The sequence below is a fragment of the Juglans microcarpa x Juglans regia genome, chromosome 3S (assembly GCF_004785595.1).
Source record: "Juglans microcarpa x Juglans regia isolate MS1-56 chromosome 3S, Jm3101_v1.0, whole genome shotgun sequence".
NCBI lineage: Eukaryota > Viridiplantae > Streptophyta > Magnoliopsida > Fagales > Juglandaceae > Juglans > Juglans microcarpa x Juglans regia.
In genome coordinates, this window is record NC_054599.1 from 27472888 (window position 1) to 27492343 (window position 19456).

The window sequence follows — 19456 nt, forward strand, 5'->3', positions numbered from 1 at the left end:
TTTTAATATTTTTATTTAATCATTATCTAATTATTACAATTTTTTAAACTTTCAAATAAAATATAAAAAAATAATTCAAAATTTTCAAATCTCAAAATAAAATAATATTATAATAATATTTTAACTTTATAATTTTTTTTATTTAACTTTTTTTTCTTATTTTTTCAAATCTCATAAAATATTTTAAGTAAAATTATTTCACTACTATTTACGTATTATTTAATTATAATTTACAGACTTTTTATCTTATTTTATCTCATCTTATAACAACCTCCAAAGCAGGCCTTAAACACAAATTATGATGATCACCCTTCTTCCTATTGTGATTATTCTTTCTTTGACAAACTTTCTAAATTTAAAGCAAAAATAATTATTTGTTTAATTTACAATTACAAACCCATCATTTTACTTATATGCGCCATGAATCTTCCACCTTAACCATTAATAAAAGTAATATTTCCCATTTGTTACTACTTAGACCGTACAGTGTGTCAATTTTAAATGTTTCCAAGGATAAAATATAGAATCCTGAAAATTTAGGTGTTAGGATGCACTTAAGTCAAAAAATTACATGTTTGTGGATAAAAATAAAATAAATATTTTAGCTAAAAAAAATTATCAAATTAAATCACGATAATATGATATAATGCTTGATATTGATTTAGCTTGTTTTTACAGATAATATGAGTTGGGATTAAAATTAAAAATTAAATAAAATATTATTAGAATATATAATTTTATTTTTATTTTTATTTTTATTTTAAGATTTAAAAAAATTAAATTATTTATTTTATTTTATGTAAAAATTTAAAAAATTGTAATAATTAAATTAGATAAGATGAATTAAGAAAATTTGTGAAAACAAACAATACCATACTACAAAGAGTAGTGTTAGGCTTCTGCCCAACAATTACGAAAATTTACCTTTTTATTTTTTCTTTCTTTTTATTTTCATATTTTTTTAATATATTTAAATATTTTTAAAAAATAAAAAAGACATCAATATATTAAAAATTACTTTCTTTTAATTATTAAGTAAAAAAAAAATACATAAACAATGAAAATAAAAAGACAAACTCAAAATACTAACATTTCTCCGCGACAAATACAGCACAGCAAAGGATCCATACTACTCCTATTTAGAGTAGGGCTTTTGTCTCTCTCCCAGTCCCTGCCCCATTCATTCACTCCACCCAATAAGGGACAGATTCGACAGAATAGACTTGAATCTCTCTGCCTCTTCAGTCTTCATCCTACACCTCCCACTCTCTCTCTCTCTCTCTCTCTCTCTCTCTCTCTCTCCGCTTCCATCAAGTAAGTCCTCCTTTTCTCTCCGAGTATGTTTGTGTGATCAAAGTACATGTCGGTGTTGGTGTCTTTTGGCGTTATATTGCCGGTATTGCGTATATGTTGGTGTACGATGCGTTTCTTTCTTTTCTTTTATTTATTTTTCACTGCTGCTTATTTCATATATTGGTTATTTACTGGGTTTTGTATCGTAATTGAAGTTTTGCTTATGTGTTGGTTTATTCGGTGATTTTTCTTTCTGGGTTTGCTGCCGATCAAATAAACTTTGCTTATTTGTTGATTTGTTAATTGTTCCAGCCTTTTGTGTTGCTGGGTTTTGTGTATGTACTTGTTGTGTTGGGTTCTAACTGGGTTTTGTTACTTGTTATTGAACTATGCAGTACATCTCGTGTGATGGGAGATAGAATCCCACCTGGTAGTTACTTCCAGTATCCTCCTGGACTCCCTGCTTCTCCTATCAGGTCTTCTACCCTTCCTTCAGATCGAGAAAGGTTCGTTCAAAACTTAGAGCTCTGCGTTTTCTCTGTTTTACCCTGGGATTTGTTATTTTTGTGCCCCCCCTCTCTTAACGGGCTATCATCGATACATTTAAAAGCTGATGCATTCGCATTTGATATCCCAGTCTCGGTCATGAGGTTTTATGGTTTTCTTATGACCTAGTTTTATTATTTAGATTAGTGTATTTAATTTGTTCTACCCTTATCTTTGATTACCTATCAAAAAAAAAAATTTGTTCTACTCTGAAAACAAAGGTCACATAACTTTGGTGGAAAGGCCTCATTGGCATGGCACTATAAGCTTGGATATGAACCGTATTTCATGCTAAACCATTGAATGCCTAATCGGTAATATGGCTAAAAAAAGAGAGAGAAAAACAAACAGAAAAGAAAAGGATGATGCAGTAAACAGATTTTATAATTTTGAATTAAAACCGCCTCTTATTTCAAGACCATTGCTGGTGAAGTCCTCTTTATATGCTGCTGTTTTGTGGATCTTTTTATTTATTAATTTTCATTCAGTCACTGTTTTGCTTCGAGAAGTTTAGTAACTTAAATGAAAAATTTCAGGGCTGTGTTTTCCTCTTTAAAATCTGATAAAAATGAAGACTCAATTTTTTTGGTGGCCAAAGATCTTGTGATTGTCGATTGTTATTTACTGTGGTGAAACTAGTCAGGCTTTTACTTTGTGAGGGTGTGATAAGATGTTATGAGGGTATGAGAAGATGTTTATGAGCGTATGATAAGATGTAATACACATTTTCGTCCTTGTCACAATGGCAGATACTTGGCTGAATTATTGGCAGAGAAGCAAAAGTTGGGACCATTTTTGCAAGTTCTTCCCTTGTGTAGCAGACTTCTAAATCAAGGTCAGCGAATCTGCACTCTATCATTGCCACAATGTATGCTCCAATCATCAGTTGTTTGTTTACATCATCACATCTTTTGTCTCCTTTAAATTCCAATGCCAAGAAATCTTTATTTTATTTATGTTGGGAAACCTCTCTAAGGCAGGGCCCTTCAGACCCACCCCTGCAGAGTAAACTCCGGTCCCTTGCACCGCACCCTCGGAAGTTTCCTTACACAGAACTGGTTAAATTGCTGATTTTTCACCAGGGGGTGTGGCCCCAAAGGATTGTTTGCACCCATGAGATGTTGAACCTTGGATCTTGAAGGGAGTGATACCCCAAGACCAAGGCCTTCACCACTTAAGGCTGCAAACAAACCGAGTTGAAGCAAATTCAAACAAGGGTTCTCGACCTCGATTAGCCCATAGATGAGCTTGAACTCGGTTCGAGCTCGAGAAAAATTGAAGACCTCTGATCGAACTCGGCTTGCCTAACATATATTAAAGTCGAACTCAACTCGCACTCGAATAAAAAAATAAAATAAACAAGTTGATCATGAGCTCGAGTTAATTCTTTTAATTAATTTTAACTAACACAAAACTACATAATGAAATTCTGCTGCATTTAAGCGAACATCTGTTAGAGAAATAGATAAATTGATCAAGTTAGACTCTTACTCGAGCAGGAGGTGATGTAACAAAATTTGCTTCCAAAATTGAACATATGACTTGGACAAGAGAATAAAAAAAATTAAGATTTTGGATTATTTAGAAGAATATAAACACCAGAGGAGCAGAGAGTCAAAGACTTACGGAGTGAGGGTTTGGAGTGTTTGTAACTTTTGAATAGAAGCTTGGAGCTTGGATAGAAATGCACATGAAGAAGAAGAAGAAGAAGAAGAAGAAGATCGAAGCAAAAACTGGAAGTAAAGGGTGTCGTCCTGTGTTTGGGAAGGAAGAGAGAAATTGTGATTAGTAAGTCTAGAGCAAAACTAGAAATTGGAAAAGTCGAAAGCCTCATGGCGGGAAGTTGGGAACTGATGTAAATAGTGTTAAAGTGATGTCGTACATGTTGGGAAGTGAAGTCTTGGGAAAAAAGTTGCAAGGCTAATAGTGGGAACTAAGAGCACTAATATTAGACTTACATCAAGAATCCCTAGTATAAATAATTATTGATCATGATTTTGAAAATTACATAATAAAGTTACTAATTATGCTAAATATGGTCAAATAATCAAAATAGAATTGGATAAGAGAGTGTTGTAATCAAATTAGAGTTGCTTACTCTTTATATAACATTTGGCTCAAGAATTCTTTTGTGAACTTATTTCATTATTATACTCAACATTATTCTTTCGTAACCTAGTTATAGATAAAGTAACAAAGTATATATTTATACAATGTACAATAAAGGAATATATGTAAGAATATATATAGACATATTAAAAGTATTGTAACAAGCCCAAAACGAGCCGAGTCGAGCTTATACGAGTTTTGTTCACAAACTTAAACCGATTTGAGCCGAGATTATATGAGTTTGACTCGTTTAATATTCGAACCAATATTAGTGGTCGTGAACAACTCATTTATCAAATGAACCGAGTTCGAACCGAATATATACGAGCCGGGCTCAAACTATTCACGAGCAACTCTGTTCATTTGCAGTCATATTTTTAATGTATGAAGTGCTGCGATGGTCTTAAAAAGGATATTGAAAGGTAAAGATGTGCTTGTGCAATACTGACACATTTTCTGCTCACCACAAAATTAACTGCATATTGTCTTTTCTTTTCCTTAAAAGTACTTACACAATTTTTTTTGGAAGCTGATTTGTCTTAGATTGTTTTGGCAATATATAAATCATACATTTAAAAGTTTTGGGTATTTCGCTCGGTGTACTCAACTTAATTTTGTCTTTCATCCCTCTGCAGAAATCAGACGGATTTCCAGCTTCAATCAAAGTTTTGTTGGTCATGAAAGACTTGAGCATGAGAACCCACTTAGGTCAATAGGTCAACCCCTTAATGGTAGAGCAATGGATTTAGAAGGATGGCCCACAATGCACGTGGAGGTAATTCTAGCTTATTGATATGATGGGTTTTTATTGCTGGGATTTTTTACCTTTAATTGATGTTTAGTTCATGGCTTAAGGCTAACTTGGGTACTGAGGCACCTATTTCTTATGATATCATTTAGCCTAAGCCCATGCTTTCTGGTAAGACATAGACTATCAGCGTTTTGTGCGTACAACTATCGTATATGTTGTGATTGATTTATTTTGTGTTCTTCTGTTAGTTACAACTGAATAAGACACACTTTTATGGGGAGTCGACAGGCTGAGCTTTCATGAAACATGGTGGAAAGAGTTTGTGGTATACAATTGTGATTGGTGGTCTAATCATGTTAACTTTTTTCTTCCTTCAGGAAAATGGACAAGTTCAAAGAATGGCCCCAGTTCAAAATTCTCCAATCAGTTGGCCTGGGTTGCAAGGAGTTCCAACCACTCCTATTGTGAAGAGAGTTATTAGATTTGATGTTCCTGTGGAGAAATATCCAAACGTAAGTTACCATGTCCCTTTGTGGTTGATTTTAACTCCTTTTTTTTCTTTCCAGTACGTAGCAGTTTCTAAAATAAAGCTTGGCAGTATAATTTTGTTGGTCGAATTCTGGGACCACGTGGGAACTCACTGAAAAGAGTTGAAGCCATGACAGAATGTAGGGTGTACATAAGAGGAAGGGGCTCTGTTAAGGATTCTTTAAAGGTATCATGAAATGTTCTTTTTTCTTCCCTTTTCTCCTACTACATAGTTTGATAAAAGATATATAAAAAAACTTACTTTGGTATAGAAGTTTACTTGTCAAGTATATAGAACTGTAATATAGAACTTTGTCTGTCTAGACTTGCTCCTTGCTTCCCAACAGATTTCATGTTGCTATATATTCATTATTGTTCTCTGTTGAAATGATTGGAAGTGGGTCATCCTTGTGATCCATTCTGCTCCTTCTGGGCCAACCAAATCACTTTTTAGATTATCAGTTTTAGTTCAAATTTCCTCTGCTTCCTATTTTCTAAACAAGGACTTCTTAATTTGTAGGTGATGCACCAATGGTCCTTCACGTTTATCTAGCAATGATGTGCGTCTCCCTCCGCACTATGTCAAAACATCCGAAATTTGTCCTTTGGATTCATTCTCGTATTTAATTTTTTGTTTTTTTTTTGGGGGGATGGGGGCTGGGGGTGGTGGGGAGAGGGAGGGGGAAGGGAGTAAGACCTCGATTCATACAAGTTAAAAACTAATTATGCTTATGGTTTAACTCCAATTTTACTTTCAACTTAAAATCGACTTCAATGAAGCATCAAATGAATTTTAGAACAGTAACCCATGTTCATGGGCGTGAACTTTATTTGACAAAGATTGTCAGCCAAACTCAAAAACCAAGTGATAAATACAGTATGAACCAGCATCATCAACCAGTTAGTGCTCCTTAAATGCTTTGCATCTTTCAGTTCCATCAGACCCATACTAGGGAAGGGGGAAATAAGGCTTGGGAAGTGAGTACCTGCAGTTGTGTAGTTCATAGGTCTGATGGACCTCCAATGGATCAAAAAGAAAAGATAAAGAACTTATTTGAGTATAGCTATCTGTAATATCAGGTGGTCTTAAGTGTTAAAGAATCTTTTGTACATTTTAACATTCAGAGCTTAATTTTTAATTTCCAATCTAAGAAAGCCTTAGTTATACACTACTTGTATTTGCTTTCTTAAGATTTTATTTTTGGCTTAGCTCGTTTAATGGGAAAAAATGCACGTACATTTGAAAGATGTTGCCTCCAGGTGTGACTATTGATTAAAAAATGGTCATAAACTCCCTTGCTGTTGTTATGGTTGAGTGCCAATCCTCGAATGACACGATAAGACAATATCTGGCATGCTATGGGAAAAAGGGAAGAGGAGGAAGTGTTCAGTAGGCGAGGAACATTCTATGTTGTGAGTATTTCAGAATTGACAATACTTTTTTTTATTGGCACCGGGTGTCTGGGAACGTCTTGACTAATCCCGGGGATGAACAGGCCTTTGGCAAGGAGTTTCCTGCACGTGCATCTCTGGTAATTCAAGGAGAAAATCCCCCAGTTCGATGGCCTCTAGAGATTGTTTGCACCCAAGGGGATTTGAACCTTAGACCTGGGGGGAGCATACCCCCAAGCCCAAGGCCTTTACCACTTGAGCCAACCCCTAGAAGTTAGAATTGATGATACTATAAAACAAAAGTATTTCAAAATGGACAAAGCTGCTTTTCCATTGAAGTGGTAATGAATGAAGTGAAATGCACATCTAAAAAGGACATGGGGATACTTTTAGGGTAGGGGAATCATAATGCTGCTCTCTTTTATATGACTATGAGTGATTAAATATTTGGCAATCCTCTGTTCTCTTTTGAGATGTTATGTTTGTATTGACTGTTTCATTAAGTTATACTGTCTCGATTAGAGTGAGTTGAATTCATGATATAATGCATTGTTATTTTTACTTGCCATGACACTTTTTTGAATGACTGTGGAGTTGATTTTAGTTAATAATTTGTGGCACCACAAATGAGGAAGTTAATATTGTGAAAAGAAACCAGTTTTGTTCTTGATTGTCATGGTTCCAAATAATGCCTTGCATCTTTTGTAATGCACATTGGGTTTATGTGTTTAATACTCTCTCATTCTCATGATGGACCTCTGTTTTTCTTTAGGAAGAGAAACTGAAGGATAAACCGGGGTACGAGCACCTTAATGAGCCACTGCATGTGTTGGTGGAGGCTGAGTTTCCAGAGGATATTATAAATGCCCGCTTGGATTATGCAGTGACAATATTAGAGAAACTTTTGAAGCCTGTGGTATGACCAGAAACACACTTGTTTACATCGGCACTAGCTGAATTTCTTTGCACTTGGCTAAAATCTCTCTCTCTCTCTCTCTCTCTCTCTCTCTAGGATGAGTCCTTGGATCATTACAAGAAGCAACAATTAAGGGAGCTGGCTATGTTGAATGGCACTCTAAGAGAAGAAAGCCCTAGCATGAGCCCTAGCATGAGCCCAAGCATGTCACCTTTTAACAGTACTGGAATGAAAAGAGCAAAGACAGGAAGATAACCATAAAATATATTGATGATGTGACCTTGTTTAGTTAGTTTGGTGAATGCATGCGATTGGTATTGGCCTGATGGCAGAACCTTGGGATGGGAAGCTGACCGGCTACTTGAACTCCTGAGGTAATTTTTGGGGTCTGTGATTGTTCGGCATCACAAATGGATGACTGCTTCAATGATTTCTCAAATTTTGCTTCACGTCTGCCATGATTTATATTCTTTCATGTATCACTAATTTTGAACACCGGGGACAATATTTTTATTATTTAACTTGTAGTCGCCCCCCATCGACATTTATCTTTACATTATATGCGCATTCTGATGTATGCAAGCTCAATATGAATTCCGAAAGTGTTCCATTAGCGTGGTGAAATCAGGTCTTCATGGCCTCTTTTTGAATCGGATGGTATTGGATAATTTGGATGCATGTCAAGAGCTTGTTCCCCAGTACAAACGTTTTACTTGTCTATGTCTATACCGACTGCACGCGCTCACACCCTTTCCAGTAGATTGCGACATCTCTAGAGTTAGCAGTGACTTAGCTGAAATTGAGTGTCTCAACGGGGCAAATTTCTGATAAAAAAATGTCTCAGAAGTTTTTTTTTTTTTTTTTTTTTAAATTAATGTGCCGCCTGAATTATGCAATCCCTGCCTCTAGCTTAAAGAGTTATTTATGTTTCACATATGATGATCCACTAACCAGGTTTGCTACCTATTAGATACAATGAGATGAGTTGAGAAGTTTTCTGAAAACAAACGAAACCTAGTTAAATAGCAAGTACAAGTAACGCCCATTTTGTGAAGGTTCAATCAGGCATCTAAATCATAAACCGATGGAAGCAACATAAACAAGATTATAAATAATTAAGAAAAATGTTAAATGTACTTAAAAAAAACTTATTTCTCTACGTGTCAGTTATTGATATGTTGAAAATCATAAAATTTGAATTTCAAAATAAAATTAACAAAATGAATCTTATAAGTAAAATTGCAAGTACATGTAACACTATTCTATAAATAATAGGCCACTCAAGAACAAAAAGTCTAGCATACTTCGCTCTGTTTTAAATACAAAGAAGAAAAACTCTACCAGCTAAAAAAAAAGGCACAATAAATGCACAACTTTCTAGCCAAGGATTGGGATCAATTCACTTGAAACACTTGGCATCCAGAAGAGGCTCGCCCTCAAAAGGCTCATAATCTTCAATCATCTGATTGACACGCTCCTTCTGGGCTTCATCTGCAATATCTGCCTTCCTCCAGTTATATAGCTCCATGTCATAGCACTCATCGAGCACAAATTGTGGAATTTCTTGCCCACGGAAGAGCCACAGCCCCTTCACCTTGAATGGTGGCTCAGAACCTATCACTAGCATCTTTCCAAAAGCATATTTGCGAGCTAGATCCATCCTCTGAAGAAATCCACCGACCTTGTTCAGTGTTACAAAGGAAACAGTGTTCTCATCATTGTATTTGTAATCACAGAACCAAAGAGAGTATCCCTCAGGGTCGTACATGTCCCAAAACCCTGCAACAAAAATGAATCAATGAAGTTAACCTTGTTCACACTGCAAAAGAGATGCAATTTCATCTAGAGAAATGTCTAACTATTGGTGGCATACCTTTAATAGCAACCTCGCGGAAGTTGGTTTTGGTGTTTGAGTAAAGCCTCTTCCAGTCATCCAGGATCATCTTACTCGGGGGCAGCAGATCTAGAGGGTTCTTAGGTTTGGGCTTTGGGGCCTCCTCTTCCTCGCCAGCTTCTGGTTTGGGCTTTGGCGGCTCCATCTTTTTGGCTTCTTTCTTTGAATCATCCTTAAGCTTTGGCTTAGCAGATTCCTTTGGTTGAGAAGGCTTTTTTGCAGATGCAACAGGTGGCACAGACTCGGTCTGTTTCACCTCACCCAGAATCTTCTTGAAATTTGGCTGATTAACCAAGGTCCAGAAGTATCTCTCCACATGAGGGAACTCAGACGTAAAGCTCTTAATCATGAGCTGGGTGAACCCAGAGTATAAGTTACATGTCATAACAATATCAGCCAGGGTCACAGAATGCCCGACGAGGTATGTATTGGAAGCAAGATGAGTGTTCAGAGCACCAAGTGCTCTCTTCAATGCAGATATTGCAGCTTCCTCGGCCTTCACAAAAAAAGAAATTAAACATAAAATAAGGGAGAGTATTTCTTTTTAATAAGAGGGGAGGATTTTTATGAGAGGATGATGAAAATCTTTACTTTTTAAGCGCAATTTAGATAAGAATAACAAAGTGAAAAAGCATATAAACAAATGAGTAAAAAATCAAAACTGACATACCGGAGGGAGGTATATAGCGCGGCCCATTCTAGGTCTAAACCAAGACGAGAGATTAGCATCAATTTCCAATGATGCAAAATCAATCCACTGCTCTATATGGCCCTGAAAATTCAAGCACATATAAAAATAAGCAGAAAATACAAATAAGGGAAAGCAGCAGTAGCAACAATAGTCTCACGTAATCAACATGGGAAGAACCAAATAGAGGATTGTCAGCCTTCAGGCGAGTAACTGCAGCAACAAACAGAAATCCCATGAGTTCCGATATAACAAGCTTCAGAAGATCCCCAAGCTTAACAGATGGATGGGAGAAAAGTCTTCAGAATTACCATAACGTGCTATAGCATTGCTCTCAAAGACAGGGCCATCAGGTGTTTCCAGCACAGGAACCTAGAAGAATATAAGATTTAGTGACAGGAACTTCTATCAAACTTGATGTACAGATCACTATAAATACTGCATCATAGAAGTATACCTTCCCGATAGGGTTCATCTTGAGAAATTCTTTAGTTTTATTAGAGACACCCATCTCAAAATCTGGGACCAGTTCCACTTCCACACCAGTGTACTCCGCAGCAATGAGTGCCTTGTAAGCATTTTTGTTCCTGTTCCCAGTATGCAAGATCTGGAACATATATAAAACAGCCCTATTAACAAAGAAATATTATCAAATACCTTCCATTTTGAAACAAAAATGGTTATGCACTTGTGATGGATGAGTATATTCAAACGGGATTTCTGTAATTGCATACGCACACATGGGGCCATTCACAATAATCATCAAAAGGAACCAATGCAATTTTATGGAAACTCTAAACAAAGGAATTTCAATTGTACTCAATGGAAATGCTAGCAACAGTAGCCATAGATGGCACTTAACACGCAGAGCTCAGTTTTATGTGCAAGTTAACATAACACTACAGGGTCTGGACGAGTTTGAGTTGTGCAAACCTAATTGGGTCAGAACATTTACACCACTCAATAGAAATGCAACCAACAGTCACGAACATATACAACACTCTACTAATGTAAGAAGCAACTTTTTATTTTTATTTTTTATAAGTAAAAAAATAAACGAAACAATTAGGATTAAAATAAGGTTTCTCAGATACAAATTGCGCCGGAAAGTAGAAAAAATAAACTGCTAAATAGTATCATAAACATTTAGAAGCTTATAAAAAATAATGCAAATTACGAAATCCACATCAAATATACAAAACCTTGCAATACACCCTGATATTTGTAATAAAAAGAACTTGACAGATTGCTCTCTTCGAGGGGAGCGCCTCCAGGAAAGAGTAAACAGAGAAGAAAAGGGAGAGAAAAGTGAAGAAACGTCAATATCATTCCAGATGATTCCTCCAGACTGCTTAGTACAGTACATATACTGCCAGGAGATTCTAACGTAAATAACCCTAAGGGCGGCCCCGTGCACTATTAAAAGCAAACAAGTAAATAAGACTAAGGGCTCGTTTGGGGAGTGAGATGAGATGAGATGAGAATTTTGTGAATAGTAGTAAGATAGTTTGTGAATAGTAGTGAGATGGTTTGAGTTGAGTATTTTTTGGATTTTGGGAAATGAGAGAAAAAGTTGAATAAAAAATATTATAAAATAAAAAATTGTTAGAATATAGTTTTATAATATTATTTTTGTTTGGAGATTTGAAAAAGTTGAATTGCTTTTTATTTTTTGTTTGAAAGTTTGATAAAGTTATAATAATTAGTTTTAAAAAGTTGTAATGATTAATTTGAAAATTTTGTATTTGAATTATGTTTGGGAGGGAGATGGGATGAGATGAGAATTTTGGGATAAGATCTATTTTCAAACAAGCCCTAACAATAGTCCAGCCATGGGGCCCTTTTGGAAAAGCAAATAACAACGAAGTAAAAGTTGGCTGCCTAAAGGCCCACAAGTCCAGGCCCATCTTCCATCACGTGCTCCTTAACTCAGTTGAACCAACTCCAGAAGCAAGTACATGAAATCTCTTCAGTTGACCATCCCGAACCTTCTCGTTCCAACGACCCCGAACTCTTGGCCATCACCATGAAACCTATCACACGCTGTCGATATATCTACAAGGAAGGATGGACTGAAGTCTTTGTGGGCTTTGGTTTTGGGCAATAAAGAATTAGAGGGTTGGGCTCAACGGCTTCTATGGGCTTGGATAGCTAATGTCTTTTGCTTAGTTTTATTGTATTTCTTTTTTTTTATAAGTTTTATTGTATTTCTTAATATGGGCTAGGGTTGTGTTAGTTAAGCCCAATTGCTTATATTCTCACTTTTTTTTTTTTTTCATTCAATATTCTTGGCTTTCCGTAAGGTCTTCATGGGAGTATATATATATATATACTCAGCTAGATAGTGTAAGAAATTAATCTTGAATGATATAGAAGCTTCTTGTCTTTTTCTCATTTTCCCTCTCATTTTCTTGGAGGAGCTCCCCTCAAAGAGAGCAAATCAGTGTCTTACTATTTTAATTTGTGAGGTGTGTTACAATTGGTATCAGAGAGAAACCGATCTCTGTGTTATCAAAATCTATGGAAGAAATTTTGGCATCATTACTCAAAATGAAGGAGTTGGTAGAACAAAATCAACAAGGTTACGAAATCCTTCAGCAGCATTTGAATGATTTTCGGAACGACTATAATGAAATGCACCAAGTATTTCGACAACGTGGAAATTGCGAGCAACTTTGAAGAAAGCCTTGACAAATTGGAGGATCAAAACAGTGAAATACAGAAGGAACATGCAATACAAGAAGAAGAACATGCAGCTATAGTGGAAGAAAAAGATAAAGTTCCAGAAGATTCAAGTTATTGTCAGGAAGAAAGAGCTAAGATCAATTGGTTCGTTGGCTCACACCCCCGGTAAAACCTCCTTCTCCACCATCAGAAACCCAACACTTACTTTCAACAACCGAGATGGGAGTTTGACCCTGGTGGTGGTGTTGACTCTTTGTCCTCAATGCGAAAACCCAACCAAACAATATTCCAACCTGCAGATCTCTCTCATTTCCGAGAAAAAATGATGGCTCTAACCCTAGCTTGAGCTTTGTACTTCACTTCACTCCATCACCCCACGGTTATTTCAAAGCCCCTCCACTCCACCATTACAACTGACTGAAACCCCACAATAACTGTCAACCCCTCACACCCCAGTCCCACAGCCCACAGTTGACGACAACAACCACCAGTGGAAGCCCCTCATCCTCGATCTCCGTGAGCACCGCCCTAAGGGCGAACCTCTCGCCAGAAGCCTCATAGTTAATATCAACATCTCGGGTCAAGCTGGCGTTGCTCGGCACCAGCGGGTGGGGAAAATCCACACTGATAGATGCGTTGGCGAATAGGATCGCAAAAGGAATTCTTGAAATTAACGCTAATCTGAATGGGGCTGATGTGAGAATCAGGATGGTTGCGATGGAGGTCCCACCGAGAGAAATTGGTTGTGAGAGAATTTGGTACCTGGGAGCTTCAGTCAGGCCCTTCTTGAGCAACATGGAGATGACCCTCTTAGCCAATGCACTCTAGCCATTGGAGGTTTTGTAGAAGCAACACAGCAAAGACAGTATGTTCATAACCAAAACGGAGTGGGCCACCGAATGGGGTGGCGCAAAATCCAAAGAGACAATCAAACCCCCTTCAAACCCCTTCCCTTCTATTGATGTGCGCTTACATTTACGCCCTTCGAGGACCCAGTGTGCACTGCAGTTGGTAGCATCTTCGACATTATGAATATAATTTCGTATATTCAAAAGTATGGGAAGAATCTTGTAACAGGAGCTTCTCTTAAGCAAGAGGATCTCATCCCTCTAACCTTCCACAAGAACTCCGATGGAGAGTATCATTGCCCTGTGTTGAACAAAATGTTTACTGAAGTTACACACATAATTGCCATGAAGACTAACGAATTATGTTCTCTTATGAAGCAATTAAAGAGTTGAACATCAAGACCAAGAACAGGAAGGAGCTCCTCACCGACGAACCATTTACTAAAGAAGACCTTGTAACAATTCAGATTCCTAGCGCACTAGACACCAAGGTATCAGTTCTTTTCTTCTCTTTTGAAATTGTTGTTGACATGGATTATAATGTTCTTCTCGGATGTGTTGCCATGGGAGGCTCCCCACAAATTTTGAGAGGATAGTATGAAGGATCTGATCTTGCCTTCATGCTCCACATGGAAGAGGCCTTTCACCTTGCGCCTCAGTTGTTTGTGGAAATGTCTGTGAAGGCTGGATGTGGTGGTTCAAGTGAGTTTTGGTCCATTGTAAAATATGGAGAATTTGGTTCTGTCATAAGCTTTCTCCTTATTGCCAACAAGCTCTTGGCGCCTCACAAGAAATGGGTAGAAATTACCCCTCCGTTGTTCATGGAAATGTCAATTAGGGGTTTTGTGGGTTTGATCTTTGGGTATGTGGTGAGTGCCATCTTGGATGCTGATGTCACCTCAGCTAGGATGGTAAGGAAAAATGGGAAGACTGCATTGCACACGGCTACTAGTGTCATTTTTGAAAGACTTCCAAAGAATGGAAGGGAATTTGAAGCGAAGACTAAAGAGCACATTAAAAAATATTCTGATGTTGGTTTGAGAACGCTGGTACTTGCATACCATGAACTGGATGAAGAAGAATACAAGGAGTTCAACAGGGAATTTACTGAGGCCAAGAACTCAGTGAGTGCAGATCGTGAGGAAATGATCGAGGAAGTGGTAGAAAAGATTGAATGGGATTTGATTCTTCTCGGTGCTATTGCTGTTGAAGACAAACTTCAAAATGGGGTTCCTGAATGCATTGACAAGCTTGCACAGGCTGGAATCCAAATATGGGTTTTGACTGGAGATATAATGGAGACTGCAATCAATATTGGCTTTGCCTGTAGATTGCTTAGACAAGGAATGAAGCAAATTGTAATCAACTCAGAGACACCAGAAATCAAAGCATTGGAGAAAGTTGGGGATAACCCTACTGTTGCTACGGAATTTAAGGCAAAATTTCTACACCATTTTGACCAAACGTCCTCCCAATACGTTGTTTCCTTCAACTCTATTTGTATGGGCCTTGCAGTAAATGGTGTAGAAGATGGAAATTTTGATTGGATCACTGTTGATGAGCTGGAAGTTAATAATTTCCAGTTACAAAGGAGGCGTGGCAGCCAAACCGCACCTTGTGGACAAGGTGCTTTGATGGGGAAGGGTTTGTCACACGTCGTCGATATATCTACAAGGAAGGATGGACTGAAGTCTTTGTGGGCTTTGGTTTGGGACAATAAAGAATTAGAGGGTTGGGCTCAACGGCTTCTATGGGCTTGGATAGCTAGTGTCTTTTGCTTATTTTTATTGTATTTCTTAATATGGGCTAGGGTTGTGTTACTTAAGCCCAATTGCTTATATTCTCACTTATGTTTAATTGATGTTAGTTTGAGCTTAAAAGGCCCTTGGCCTTTTCTTGGCTTTCTGTAAGGTCTTCATGGGAGTATATATATACTCAGCTGGATAGTGGAAGAAATTAATCTGGAATGATATAGAAACTTCTTTGTCTTTTTCTCATTTTCTCTCATTTTCCCTCTCATTTTCTTGGAGGAGCTCCCCTCGAAAGAGCAAATCAGTTTCTTACTATTTTAATTTGAGGTGTTAGGTAGATCGGCATGGTTACAAACCTCCACGAAGTCAATTATAGCAGAACCGTAAAGAACAATATGAAAAAAGGCAATCAAATTCGAGACCAATTTGTATGATTAATAGCTAACAATTCGAAGAGAAAATAAATCATGACTATGCAGATATCATCCATGCTTTCAGATTCAAAACGCTACTAACTTCATAATCAGCTCTTTCTCGCCAGAGAATCCAAAAAAAAAGACATATGAATTGCAGGAAATGCATGTAGAAGATAGAGGAAGATGCAAAATTGAACTCACCAGAGCCATGGCTTCACGGAAAAACGTTTCCCCACCGATCTCGGATCTGATAAAAAGAATACAAAACTGAATCCTTGAAATAGCAAACGGTGTGAAACGACGCGATCGATTAAAAAGGAAAACATTTCCTTCAGAGAGAGAGAGAGAGAGAGACCTGTGAGAGAGAACGTTATTCCGAGAGCAACAGGAAGGGTGAAAGAGACAAAGAAAGTTAGGGTTTTTGTAGGGCGGAAATAAATTAACACCGAAAATGAAAATGAGTAGGCATCGTTTCGGGTCGGAAGCTCCCGACAAGGAAAAAAACAAACAAACTCGGGTTCATGTGCACTTTTCTCTTTAAATTTAATTGAAGAATAAAAAAGAATATACTTTTTTTTTTTATTGACTAGACAGTTCTGAGGCAAAATTTTGTGCAATTTATTTTGGTGAATAGAGTAGTAGTATTTCTAGGCTTTTAACAACTTCATTGTCCACTTCACATATTTTGTGCAAATTTTGATGATGATATTGATATGTTATTTTTTAGAATAATTATATATGTTTTCTCATAGCATTAGCCATGGTATTGTCTATTGTCAATCTGTTAGGTACAGTATCCTCTCAATTTCCATATTGTAATAAATGCCTTTATATTTATGTTAAATAAGGGCACCACAAATATTTATGTAATACTTTGCCAGATCGCTTGGATATTTCCACCGAAACAATGTAAAAACATTTTTAAATTATTAAAGCGCCTCCAAATCCAAGCAATAATCCAGGGGCCTTTTAGTCACATCGCCCCCAACCTTCAATGGTAATTTGGGTATATCAGTGAAAACGAAACCATTTGATTTGTGCAAGACCTCCACGGTTCAAACTGCTGCTCCTACTGCTGTCTCTTCTAATTCTTATTCTTCCTCAGAGACCGATTCCTTTGGACTAGTCTGGAGTTCTTTGTCCCTTTTCTGAAGTTAGTTTTCTGGTACATATCTTCATATCTTCTTAAAAAGGAAATGGCGAGGAGAGCGGACGAGGAATACGATTACTTGTTCAAGGTGGTATTAATCGGTGATTCGGGGGTTGGTAAATCGAACCTCCTATCCCGATTCACTCGCAACGAGTTCTGCTTGGAATCCAAGTCCACAATTGGCGTCGAATTCGCCACCCGTACCCTCCAGGTTTACTCTCTCTCTCTCTCTCTCTCTCTCTCTCTCTCTCTCACACACACACACTGCTATAAAGTATGTCTATATGTTCGTGCACATGTATGTTTTGGATCTGGGTTTGATTGAATTTTGAACTTTTTCCACTAAAACCATGGCGGATCTGCTTCGATGAGCGATATTAGTGCTGGGTTCATTGGGTTTTTCTTAAATTTTGATTTGAATCTATTTTTGGGATTTGGGTTTTGGTAGATGCTAGAGACCTTAATTTATTTCCTAATATTAAATTATGTTTATACAGATTCATAATATATTGCGTAGATTGTCTTGGATCCGTTAAATGAGGGACACGTGTGTGTTACCACTTCCAATTTTGCGTTTTTACACACCGACACACATTTTTGAACTCTTAGTTGGTTTTTTTCATTCTTTTTTGCCTCAGCAAAAGGATCATTACATGTGTTATAATGTTATAATAGATGGCATATTCTCTTCATGCTTGTCATGCACATTTTGCAACTCTTCTAATTCTCAATCTGCATTTAATGATTCAATTTCCATGGACGAGTATATAAAAGATGATACAAGGGTATATTTGGAGAAACACGAAGGCTTAAAAATATGTACATGCTATGTTAAGCCTGTTTTTATACGTTGAACCCTTTCTGCTTTAATTCAACTTCTCCATCACCCGACACACCAACTCAGAGTTCAATAAGTTTGTACTTTTATTCACACATGCTAACTATTATTAAACAAGTAGCAGCTACAACTTTCATTCTGATGACCACTAGTGCAATGCGACTTGGGTTTTTATGGATTTTTTATTTGCTGGGATTTCAGAACAATATTTTTAGGAGAGAGAAACTTACAGTGCAGCATAACAATAATGTGGCACTTCTTTTACATGATTTTTGCTCCACAATTTTAACATCTCTCATCGAGTCCCATCAGTTGAAGTATACTGTCTCCTTACCACACTACTTGGTGCGCTCGGTTTGCAGCCGTATATTTAAACTGATACCTCTGTGCCTGCATTTTTTTGACTCCTAGTTGTATCATAGGCTTTTAAATGTCTCCATCCCACTGGATGCATCTGGTGAGGTGTTTTATGTTTTATAAAAAACCGTTTTTAATAACCCCCAGGGGTTGGCTCAAGTGGTATAGGCCTCGGGCTTGGGGGTATGTTCCCCTAGGTCTAAGGTTCAAATTTCCTTGGGTGCAAATAATCCTTAGGGGCCATTGGACTGGGAGATTTTTCCCTTGAATTACCCGAGGCGTACTTGCGGGAAACTCCTTGCCGAGGGCCTGTGCACCTTCCGGGATTAGTCGGGACGTTGTTCTTGGACACCCGGTGCCAATCTAAAAAGAAACCGCCTTTAATGGTATGTACTCGCATAAAACAAATCTGCCCTTTTTTCTCAGGTTGAGGGAAAAACTGTGAAAGCTCAGATATGGGATACAGCAGGACAGGAGCGGTACCGGGCGATAACAAGTGCCTACTATAGGGGTGCCCTTGGAGCACTTCTTGTGTATGATGTTACAAAACCAACAACCTTTGAAAATGTGAGCCGGTGGCTGAAGGAATTAAGGGATCATGCGGACTCCAACATTGTCATCATGCTCATTGGGAACAAGACTGATCTGAAGCATCTTCGAGCAGTTGCAACAGAGGATGCTCAGGGTTATGCTGAAAAAGAAGGCCTTTCATTTATTGAAACATCTGCTCTTGAAGCAACAAATGTCGAGAAGGCTTTCCAGACAATTCTCGCTGAGATATACCGGATAATTAGTAAGAAGTCGCTTTCTTCAGATGAGCCAGCACCTGCGAACATCAAAGAAGGGAAGACTATTGTAGTTGGGGGATCGGAGTCCCCTACCAAGAAGCCTTGCTGCTCTTCATCATGAGGATGGTTGTTACTTATATCTGTTCTCTTTTAGTTTTCCATGCTATCTTTTATTTTATTTTTTCCCTATCTTGATGGCGGTTGTTGCATCCATTGTCTTTTGTTTTTATTTTATTTTTTGGCTTTCAAAATATATTTTGAACTACGTTTTGTTGTTGTTATCAAGACTGATTCGGATTTCCTAATGGATGCGCTTGATGAGGTGTATTACCATTTCCAATGGTTTTTGGGTGGATTATACTCCAATTCATTAGGAGGACAATTTGATTAACTGTACGAGAGCAACTCCGACGACGAATCTCACGAACACTAAAGTTTTGATTTCTTATAGAAAAATAAGGGTTTACCTTTCACCATTTTTATGAGAACTTGTGAACTGGAATCAG

General features: G+C 37.4%; 3 protein-coding genes across 6 annotated transcripts; 2 read left to right on the plus strand and 1 right to left on the minus strand.

Annotated features, from left to right (window-relative positions):
* Window positions 1–1115: 1115 nt before the first annotated feature.
* On the plus strand, window positions 1116–8215 carry LOC121258191 (KH domain-containing protein At1g09660/At1g09670-like). Of its 3 annotated transcripts, XM_041159579.1 has the most exons (8): window positions 1116–1314; window positions 1689–1799; window positions 2589–2674; window positions 4584–4723; window positions 5077–5211; window positions 5298–5414; window positions 7392–7535; window positions 7632–8215. In XM_041159579.1, exons 2-8 carry the CDS (start codon window positions 1702–1704, stop codon window positions 7788–7790), a joined length of 879 nt encoding a protein of 292 aa, XP_041015513.1. In that variant the 5' UTR covers window positions 1116–1314; window positions 1689–1701; the 3' UTR covers window positions 7791–8215. The 3 variants fall into 3 exon arrangements, with proteins under 3 accessions (XP_041015513.1, XP_041015515.1, XP_041015514.1); XM_041159581.1 differs by lacking the exon at window positions 7632–8215 and having other exon boundaries at window positions 7392–7541; XM_041159580.1 differs by lacking the exon at window positions 1116–1314 and having other exon boundaries at window positions 1324–1799.
* A 519-nt stretch (window positions 8216–8734) lies between these two features.
* LOC121257913 (elongation factor 1-gamma) lies at window positions 8735–16166 on the minus strand. 2 transcript variants are annotated; one of them, XM_041159182.1, is made up of 7 exons: window positions 16019–16166; window positions 10575–10724; window positions 10429–10489; window positions 10278–10330; window positions 10100–10201; window positions 9409–9925; window positions 8735–9314 (listed from the first exon to the last, which is right to left on the minus strand). In XM_041159182.1, exons 1-7 carry the CDS (start codon window positions 16025–16027, stop codon window positions 8935–8937), a joined length of 1272 nt encoding a protein of 423 aa, XP_041015116.1. In that variant the 5' UTR covers window positions 16028–16166; the 3' UTR covers window positions 8735–8934. The 2 variants fall into 2 exon arrangements, with proteins under 2 accessions (XP_041015116.1, XP_041015118.1); XM_041159184.1 differs by lacking the exon at window positions 16019–16166 and having other exon boundaries at window positions 10575–10733.
* Window positions 16167–16849: 683 nt separating this feature from the next.
* On the plus strand, window positions 16850–19277 carry LOC121257741 (ras-related protein RABA2a). Its single transcript, XM_041158932.1, has 2 exons — window positions 16850–17178; window positions 18589–19277. Exons 1-2 carry the CDS (start codon window positions 17014–17016, stop codon window positions 19069–19071), a joined length of 648 nt encoding a protein of 215 aa, XP_041014866.1. The 5' UTR covers window positions 16850–17013; the 3' UTR covers window positions 19072–19277.
* Window positions 19278–19456: the final 179 nt, after the last annotated feature.